General features: G+C 28.4%; 2 protein-coding genes across 4 annotated transcripts; both read right to left on the minus strand.

The window, feature by feature from the left end:
- LOC108760609 (cytochrome b-c1 complex subunit 9) lies at positions 1-4,160 on the minus strand. Of its 2 annotated transcripts, XM_018506651.1 has the most exons (4): positions 3,935-4,160; positions 3,616-3,741; positions 1,491-1,593; positions 1-70 (listed from the first exon to the last, which is right to left on the minus strand). In XM_018506651.1, exons 1-2 carry the CDS (start codon positions 4,079-4,081, stop codon positions 3,703-3,705), a joined length of 186 nt encoding a protein of 61 aa, XP_018362153.1. In that variant the 5' UTR covers positions 4,082-4,160; the 3' UTR covers positions 1-70; positions 1,491-1,593; positions 3,616-3,702. The 2 variants fall into 2 exon arrangements, with proteins under 2 accessions (XP_018362153.1, XP_018362155.1); XM_018506653.1 differs by lacking the exons at positions 1-70; positions 1,491-1,593 and adding an exon at positions 3,386-3,520.
- Positions 4,161-4,993: 833 nt separating this feature from the next.
- PNPase (polyribonucleotide nucleotidyltransferase 1) lies at positions 4,994-9,342 on the minus strand. 2 transcript variants are annotated; one of them, XM_018506640.1, is made up of 7 exons: positions 9,145-9,342; positions 7,705-8,619; positions 7,450-7,623; positions 6,722-6,915; positions 6,438-6,598; positions 5,617-5,928; positions 4,994-5,482 (listed from the first exon to the last, which is right to left on the minus strand). In XM_018506640.1, the coding sequence occupies exons 1-7, from the start codon at positions 9,297-9,299 to the stop codon at positions 5,084-5,086; spliced, it is 2,310 nt and encodes a 769-aa protein (XP_018362142.1). In that variant the 5' UTR covers positions 9,300-9,342; the 3' UTR covers positions 4,994-5,083. The 2 variants fall into 2 exon arrangements, with proteins under 2 accessions (XP_018362142.1, XP_018362141.1); XM_018506639.1 differs by having other exon boundaries at positions 6,722-6,918.
- Positions 9,343-9,840: the final 498 nt, after the last annotated feature.

The following is a 9,840-nucleotide window of genomic DNA, read 5'->3' on the forward strand; positions in this document are numbered from 1 at the left end:
TATTTATTTGTTGTAATAAAGTTGGCGTACCAGCCAACAAAACCGTTAATACATATAATATCGATTTCATCTGTAAAATAATAAAAAATAACTTGATATTGTGCAAAATTGTAATGGTATGGTTTGAAAATTATATACATAACATTATATAGGATGTTTGATAAGTCACGATAAATTTTTTGCATGGGGGCAGAATGGACTAAACTGAGAAGAAAATTCCTTTACCATTTTACAATTTTTGCAATAGTTAATAAGATATTAATTGTTAAAAATTACCGAAAATTGATCTTCAATAATTTTTTACTCAAATACTATCAACTTTACAGAAAAACTGTAAGAAGCAAACATTGTTTATTTTCGTCTCATAAAGTTCTGAAAATTCTTTCAGAATTTTTTAATACCATATTTCTTCATGTTGATAAAAATAAGAAAATGCAGAACTAAAAAGTTGATAAAAAATTCTAAAAAAATTCTTAGAGCTCTATGAAAAGAAAATAAATAATTTTTGTCTCTTGCAGTTTTTCTGTAAAGTTGATAGTATTTGAGTAAAAAATTATTGAAGACTAATTTTCGACAATTTTTAGTAATTAATACCTTGTTTGCGAAAATTGTAAAATGGTAAAGGACTTTAATTTCTTTTCAGTTTAGTTCAATCTGCTCCTGTGCGAAAGATTTATCAAATACCTGTATAGTTTATAAGAACTACGGAAAACTTATTTAGTAATTAGAAACATTTATGAATTAATTTTTTCTTCAGCAAAAAAAATACTATCCGACGTTTTTTATACATTATAGCACCATTTCTAATTTTAGTTAGCTTGAAGATTATGATTTATATCAAAATTATTAAAAATTGGACATTAAAGAATAATAATTTTTTATTTATTTTTGCTTATATAATATTTACTCTCTCGAAACAAATAATTTTTGCCTTTGATATTTTATCATACCACTAAAAACAGTACAAATATTTTAAATATTTAAATGCTTAAATTAACAAAAATATCCTTTATATCAAACAACACAACGACAATTGAAACGTAATTGTCTGATAATAACATATAAAAACATAAATAAACTAATAGAAAAAATTATCTTACATTATAATAATACAAACACAGACAGTTAATTGTTACATTTTTCAGTTTGTCAAAAAAAAGGAAATAAAAAATTAAAAAATATCATATTACATAAAATAACAATTAAGTAAAAATAAATTAAAAATTTTCTAATATACACGCGCGTATTTCCTAAACAAGAAGTTGGTAAAATAGTTTCGTTTGTTTTATTGATTTTATATTCAATTATCAAATTTTATTATTGAATTTTAAATATAATAAAAATTATACCTTTAATATATTATAAATAATATAATAGTATATATATATATAAAATGTATGAAAGAATATTATATTTTTTAATAATTTCTCCACAAATAAACAAAATTTGCGCATAAACTTTTAAAAATTAATAGTAGAAATGTAGCATACCTTCAATGTTGATTCTGACCAAGAATAACTCTAAATACTTGTCTAATTATTTTGGCTATTAGCTTCTCACTGAACGTTCTTTGCAAATATTGCGCTTTCAAATCTGTAGCTCGTATTTATATCATTACGTCATTCTTAAAAACCAGCATTTACTCATGTTTTATCATCGGAAGTTCCGAACAACATAAAGTTTATCAAAATCAATATATATTTAGATATCTAACAAACGCATTTGATTTATCAAATAAGTAGAAATCTTTTTTCTGTATGTGTGAATAAGCATGTAATATTTATAATATACAAAAACTGTAAAAAATTTCTATTTAATAAAATTGGAAAAATTACATGTTACAAATGTTCACAAAAATATTGCAACTATAGTGCAACAAATATGGTTTAAATATTTTATGATCTTCAAAATCTACAAAATTAATTAGTTTCTCAAATGAAGTTGTGAATATAATCAGTATTTCTTTTAAAATTAAAATATTCTCTATTATACATTTTCTTCTACCCTATATTTATTTTTCTGCAAACAAAGATCTCTTCTTATGCCATTCTCCCGTTATCATATCACATGAACGCATATAAGATGAGAGAGTGAAAGAAAGACTGAAATCATATAGGTAATACATTTTTCTTCCATGCGTGTCTTTAAAATAAAAGTTAAAAATAAGGGGAAATATAGAAAATGCCTATTCGACCATAAAATAAACAAGACAAATTGTACTTTTTATTAATGATTTATTATTATAATTGTTATAATTAAACATAATTATTACAATACTATATTTAATTGCATTATATTTTAATACATGTTAAAATAATTGAACAATTTATAATTACACTGCTCGACGTAATTTTTGCTGTTTGAATAAAAGATACCATTTTCGCACGCTGAACACGAATCCGGTAATGAAATTGCTCTATCACGTCAGGTTTGTGGGAAAAGTGAAGTTAAAGGTGTCAAAATTAACGTTTTTTGACATATTCGTGATTTTTTGCTAGCGAAGTAAATTTTTTTTTCTACTTTCATTTACGCCATCTTAAAGTGCCAACTTTTATCTTTAAAATATATTTTTTTTAACACCGTACGTTTTTTTTCACCGAGATAATTTCTACATATAGTCACGCAAAGAAAAACGTTCTGTGCCAAAAATGTTTTTGAAGAAAAAGTTTTAAGAACTGTGTGATGATTTTAGTAGCAAAGTTTTTAAGGTCAACTAAATCCGAATCTGAAATCAAATTTTCGAAATTCAAAATGGAGGATCCAACATGGAAAAATTTGTCATCGCAAAAAAATGTTTATCACTAAAATTTGCGCTTTAATTTAATTTAAAAAATATTGTTTATAATATTAATTTTGGAATTTTAAACATTTGTAAAAGAATTTCAAATTTAAATTAAGTAAACAAATATTTATTTAACTTCTTTTTCTTCAAAAACATTTTTGGCACAGAACGTTTTTCTTTGTGACTACGCAGAGATTATCTCGGTGAAAAAAAAAAACGTACGGCGTTAAAAAAATATATTTTAAAGACAAAAGTTGCCTCTTTAAGATCCCGTAAACGAAAGTAGAAAAAAAAATTTACTTCGCTAGGAAAAAAATCAGAAATATGTCAAAAAACGTCAATTTTGACACTTTTAACTTCACTTTTCTCAAAAACGTGACGCGATAGAGCAATTTCATTGCCGGATTCGTGTTCAGCGCGCGAAAATACATCCGAAATGGTATCTTTTATTCAAACAGCAGAAAAAGTCTTAAAACGTCGGGCAGTGTTATTAATACGTATTTAATTGAAAAATTCCTTACTTTAAGATACTTTTAATTAACTTTTATTTGATTTTTTCCGTAGTTAATTACATCATTATTTGTAAAATAAAATCATGCGTGTGCGATTAAGGATATGCATTTGTTAAAATTAAAAGAAAAATATTACAATAGTTTAATGCCTTTGTCTCTAGTTTAATATGCATCATTTGTATACCATTTCAGTTTTCGTAATTATTGTTATTAAAATTATCTGGTTCTGTTATAAAATACAGTGTACAATTAATAGTAATATTAATAAGCAATATTTGACAAATTTTAAAATTTAATAATATAAAATATATTAAATTATACCTGCGTACACATTAATCCATAATGAGTTTCTTTATTATCGATGAAAGGCTTGGATTGATCGTTGTATGCATACCGAGTTTCCATAATTTACTTTTCATATCGATGTTTTATATCTTTCCAAAGCCTCTGTAATAAACATTAAGTAAATCAATTTCATTAATTTTGATGATTTTGATCATTTCATGACAAAAATCGTCACATATATGTATAACTCAAAAAGTCATGGAATAGTATTTATTTATATCTTTAGTATTTCAGATAAACATTATATAAATATTATATAAACAGTATATGAATATATACTGTTATAATGAAATACCCCTTTATTCACAGTTTCAAATATGTACTCGCAAGCGTCATCATATGCTCTCTCAAAGTACATCGCGCTAATCACGGCACCAAGCGTGAACGTAGAACTCCGCTTAAATACGTAGTGATAAAAAAAACGTGCAATCGTGTTCAACATGATCAGAAATTGTAAAAATGTTACATGAATGAGAGATATTACGTGAAGTACAATGTAGATTTAAATATAGATTGTCAAATTATTCCTTTATTACGTTTACAAAAAAGAAACATATTCACGTAATTGGGCAAAATCATAATATTTTTGATTAGTATTAAATAAATAGAAAAAAAAGTATCTTTTAAAAAGTGAACTCTCTTGTTATGTTATTAATTATTGACTTTATTGTTCAACATTTAATGTAAAAATAATGTAAGTATTTAATGTAAAATTGTTAAATGCGTTCTGTTTTTACAAAAAATATGATTTAGAATTAAAGAAATTATAAGAAACGAATTATGTTACTGACTGTACGTGAAAATTTAACTTATCCTAACATCCTGTTATTTCAGTTTATCTATTTCCTTTATTTCTAGGAAAAGATAATGCAAGCAAAGGAAGAATCTGTTTATTTTTAACTTATTGCACGATTTTTATACTTAATATGTTTTTACCCATAATATTAAACAATTATGATTGTAAATGAAAAGATAATATTAAGTAATGTAGAATAGAATCTTTTCCATTTAAGATTTTAGAGAAAATTATCTATGAAAAATAAGAAATCAACCATGTATTTTTGTCCTTCGTCAATTATACTTTCTATGAACTGTTGACGAAGAAATTTAAGAATCGTATTAGGTATTCTACTACATTTGTAAACTCCATTAAATCTTTGAGTAATTCATATCGACGACAATATACATATATGAAAGCAGGATAGATAGAACACATTGTTGAATATGTTTTAACTGCAATCTTTTTATATTTCTATTCTTAATAACGGTACCGTACAAAAATACAAGATAAATAGATACAAGGAAGAACTTACTGTATATAAAAATGATCACTTTTTGACAGGATAATGGAAAATATACAGAGCGTGTTTTTTTTTACACATGTATAGCTAATGTATGTATTGCAAATACATTGATTTTAATTCTACAATATATACCATAGAGTTCATGTTTTTTCCGCATCATCATGATGTAAAGTTTTCGTAACTGAAGTTGGTGCTTGCAGTATTTTCCGCGATATCCTTATCTGTCCAGATACTGGATCTCGTCCGAAATATTTAACTTGTATCTCTTGACCAACTTCAAGTCCTAGAGCACTAGGATGATGAATCTTACGTTGGTCTAACTGGGAGTTAGGTAATAATGCCGGTATCATATTGGAGTATAACGTCACCATGACCCCAGCTTCCCGGATTTCTACTATTCTTGCAGTATAAATAGCGCCAAACTCCAAAATCGGCTCACGATCTTTTTGTAAAATGCCTTCTATCATTTCCTTTGCCTCTGTCATAGCATCTTCGTTCGGCGCAAATATTGAGTAGGTGTTTTCGTCATATGGATATATCTGAACGAAATTAAAATAAGGAACTTAAGATAAATCTCAAATTATAATAAAATTATAGTGAATAACTTTATTATGAATTTAATAATATTTAGGCCATTGCCGTACGAAAACTTTTTAGATCATAAAAATCTTACATGTACTCCGGTTTCCAAGAATATTTTCTTAAGGTTCATCCCGCCGACTCCAAGGAACTTTCCTCTTTGATGAACAGGAACTTCTAAATTATCGACCACTGGCATCTTGTCCTTCTTAGTTTGTCGCGGTGCTCGTATTACTTTATTCATGATTTTAATTATTTCCGATTTAGCATTCGTTGTTTTATCTATACACTCCATTATGATTTTCAATGGAACTCCTGGTATCTTTATATCAGCTTGGAATGCAGTAAATCCTCCCTTGGTGCCTGCTATTTTGAAATCCATATCTCCAAGGTAATCCTCGATTCCCTGCAGTCAAACGTTTTTGTTAATCATAAAAATTGTTGATTTAAATACTAATCCAGATATAACTTGGGATAAATTTGAAGGAATCAACAATTTACGTTCTAAACGTTTCTTGATCTCAACTATCCAAATATGCAACGAAAAATAGATTCTAATTTGAAAAATTAAAGTAATTTTTATACGATCTTGATGATGCCATGTATACATCACTCATTTGCTACTCCAAAAAAACATTTTTCAGAAAATGAGTTTGAATATTTTGAATCATTAAAATTCTACAGTATTAATTTTAAATTGCAATTTTGGTGTAATAACTGATTGTAGGAATAAAAGTATGTTCTTTTAAAATATGTAATAATCTTGCTTCTTTTCTTCTGTTTCTGTTTTTTTTTTATAATAAATTTCAAAATGACAATTTTTAAACGTTGTTACAGAATATTTGCTACAACAAGTATTCTGTAACCAAAATAATTTAATTAGTTAAACTGTGTAATAGCTGTGTAAATATGTACCAATATATCAGTCAATATTTTGTAGTCCTCAATATGTGTATTGGTTTCATTATATTTAGTCACAAGACCAAAAGCCACGCCAGCTGCTGCCGAAGATATTGGTATACCTGCATCGAGCAGTGCCAAACTTCCGCCGCAAACGGTAGCCATTGAAGAGGAACCTTTTTGTAGAGCAAGACATAACTTTAACTTTTTAGTATAAAGTTTTTGGTACATTATCGTAGCTTTACAAGACCATTTATTAAACCAGGTTTATTGCCAGGGGCACTGTACAATCGTCTCACCATTAGATTCTAGGACTTCACTAGTCAGTCTTATAGTGAAGGGATAATCCTTTGGAAGAACCGGTCGCAAGGCTTTCTCTGCCAAAGCGCCATGTCCCAGTTCTCGGCGACCAACTCGAGTCGAATGTCCCGTTTCATTAGTCGCGTAAGGTGGAAATTCGTAATGAAGAAAGAAGTTCTTTTCCTTAACGCCACTGCTACAAAATATTAAATTGCAAATATTTATTAAATGCCAATAAGATTAAATAAGACAAGTTCAATGGATAATCAACATTTAGCAGAAAGAAATCCAAATAGGTACAAAATAGTAGATTGTGTATATCTATAAACACAACTGCATATAGCGAATATTTTACTGCAGATCTGCAGACTGTCTATATCTTTGCTTGAATCATATTTATTTATTATATGTGTATTATATGTGAAGATGGTCTAATTAAGATCGAAGCGTTTATAATATATATTTTGAAATTGTTCTTTATATATTATTCTTTATATATTATATATTATTGTTCTTTAATAAATCTATATATATTGTTTCGCTCATAAGACCTTGCGTAGTGGTGTATGCTCTTTGTAATATTGTTTTTATGTTATATTTTTTAATCTTCCTAGAATAACAACATTCAGAACTTGGACTTATCGTGATATAATTGCAATGCCATAAAACGAAATAAACCATAAAAGGAAAAATTATATTGAAATTTAATTTTTTTTTATTAATGTACCTAATTAACATTGAAGCAGCGTCCATTTTAAGTGCACTTTCTAGAGAATCTAAAGTCACAGTGCACATGACTTGAGTTTGACCCCTTTGAAATACAGCCGAACCATGAAGAGGATTAAAGAGATCTACTTGACACGATATATCGCGTAGACCACTTGGTGAACGTCCATCACACCTGCAAATCGTCAAAATCTTAATTCAATCATTTGTAGATCAACAATAAATATCTTATATTTAGGAGTACAAGAAAAACTACCTGACATCCTTCTCTAAAATTAAGGTCCTGAATACACCTTTAAGAATTTTTCCAAAGATTTTTTCTGCTAATTTAACATCCAAATCCGTATTATCATTTCGCAATGTTTCAATAACACTATTTTTAAGATCGTTTACTGCGATATCTCTTGATATCTTATCGTGAGTATGATTTGAAAATATGTCTTGTAATTTTCCCTCCGAGAGTTCTTTCACAGAACTCTTCAAATTATCGTCTTTCTGTTCAATAGTTTCAATTTCCCTTTTTAATTTACCACACGTCTTTTGCAATTTTGTTATCGCTGCTACAATATTCTGACATTCTTTGACCCCCTGTTTTATTGCCTTCCTTAAATATGGCTCCAATATCTCATTGGCCGAACCTTCTAACATGATTATTAAATTTTGTTTGGCCGCAGTAACAATAAGGTTTAACGTACTGTCTTGAATTTGACGTCTGGTAGGATTGACTATTACTTCATTATCAATCATTCCGAGTCTAACGGCACCCACAGGACCATTCCAAGGAATATCAGAAACGCTAAGAGCTGCGGAAGCACCATTAATGGCGATAACATCAGGATCATTCATGCCATCAACAGCTAACATGTTGCAAATTATCTGGGTATTAAAGTAGAATCCTTCTGGAAACAATGGCCTTATGGATCGATCAATGACTCTGCTCGTAAGAATTTCATGCTCACTTGGTCCAAGTTCTCTTCGTAGGAAGTTGGTTGGTATGCGACCAGCTGCTGCTGCCTTCTGTCTGTAGTCCACGACGAGTGGAAGGAACGAAGAGGTAGTTGATTGATGCTGACAAACTGTCGTAACCATGACAGAAGTGTCTCCCAGAGTTGCAACCGCACAACCATCAGCGAAACGTGCATATTTGCCCGTAGAAAACTGGAGTTGCTTGCTAGATATATAAAAATATATAAATCAATCGGCAATATACATAAATTAATCAAATAGTTTATTCTTCCTCATAATTTTTAAGTACTTCAAATAACAAACTGAAAACAAGATGTTTCTCTTAATAATCTTTAAAAATTATAAATAAAAAAATCATATTTCTCAGTCAATTTCAGATAAATTTTTCAGTGTTAAATTTAAATTTACAAAAATGCAGAAAAAAATCGGTATAAAAATAATAAAAAATTCTTCTATCAAAAAGTAATACAGAGATAAAAGAAAACTCATTATAAAACACCTAAAATATACAAATAAAGATAAAAATATTTATATGACGGTCTGCATTATTTTTTTGTAACTATTTTAATGTAAATTATATATAACAATTGATTTTAAATATGTAGATGTTTTATAACAGAATACAAATATTTCGTTTTGAATTCATAAAATATCTGATATAAACATCTAATATCTCACATCTGATTTAACATACAGGTTAAAGTGCATGGACATAACAACCTAACCTCACCCATCAGAAAACGTGACAGCTTCGGAGCCGGCTTTCTTGCCACTTTCGGTACTAAACTTAACATAATACACATTTCTTTTATTATATAAATATTTACACGTCACACATACTGATCTATAATATTTCAATAACCTAAAATTCGTAAGCGCTATCATCTTTGCCAACACAAGACAAACACGTGAGAACAGACTTCCGATAGTTCTGAATGTTCTGATATGCTCCAAATCTCTATCAATCTCTATATAGCTATTTGAAATATAAAGCCGCCATATTTAGAAAGAGTGACATATGGGGGTCGATTCTGTTCTTCAAACAAGATGAAAATTACAAAAGTGAGCAAATTTACTAGGCGTTGACCAATGAAATTATCAGTAGTCTAGTAAATTCGCTCACTTTTGTAATTTTCACCTCATTTCAAGATGCAGAATCGATCCCATGAAAGGTATCGATTGCCTTCTCTCTTGAAGTTGGTTTTCTCCAAAGACATAGGGCGGTATTCATAGTCGTTTCTTATATTTAAGATCGCCTTAAGTTCGATCTTAAACGGCGTCTACAATAAAACTTTAAGGCGTAAAACTTAAGTTTTAACCTTAAGCTGTAAAAAAATGTCCAATCATAGTCGATTATTCTCCTCACATTTGACTGTGATTGGTCAATTTCTTAAGACTTAAGGCTTAAAGCTTAAGTTTAACGTCT

This window comes from Trachymyrmex cornetzi, unplaced genomic scaffold (genome assembly GCF_001594075.2).
Source record: "Trachymyrmex cornetzi isolate Tcor2-1 unplaced genomic scaffold, Tcor1.1 scaffold229, whole genome shotgun sequence".
Lineage (NCBI taxonomy): Eukaryota > Metazoa > Arthropoda > Insecta > Hymenoptera > Formicidae > Trachymyrmex > Trachymyrmex cornetzi.

Bases quoted from the DNA above. Each gene is read 5' to 3' on its own strand.
- LOC108760609 (XM_018506651.1), bottom strand. From the start codon at position 4,081: ATGTTGAACACGATTGCACGTTTTTTTTATCACTACGTATTTAAGCGG. The intron at 3,742-3,934 runs GTATTTCATTAT...TGTTTATTACAG, and splicing joins TTGAAACTGTGAATAAAGGG to AGGCTTTGGAAAGATATAAA.
- PNPase (XM_018506639.1), bottom strand. From the start codon at position 9,299: ATGATAGCGCTTACGAATTTTAGGTTATTGAAATATTATAGATCAGTA. The intron at 7,624-7,704 runs GTAGTTTTTCTT...GACGATTTGCAG, and splicing joins ATTTTAGAGAAGGATGTCAG to GTGTGATGGACGTTCACCAA. The intron at 5,929-6,437 runs GTACATATTTAC...GTTTGACTGCAG, and splicing joins AAATATTGACTGATATATTG to GGAATCGAGGATTACCTTGG.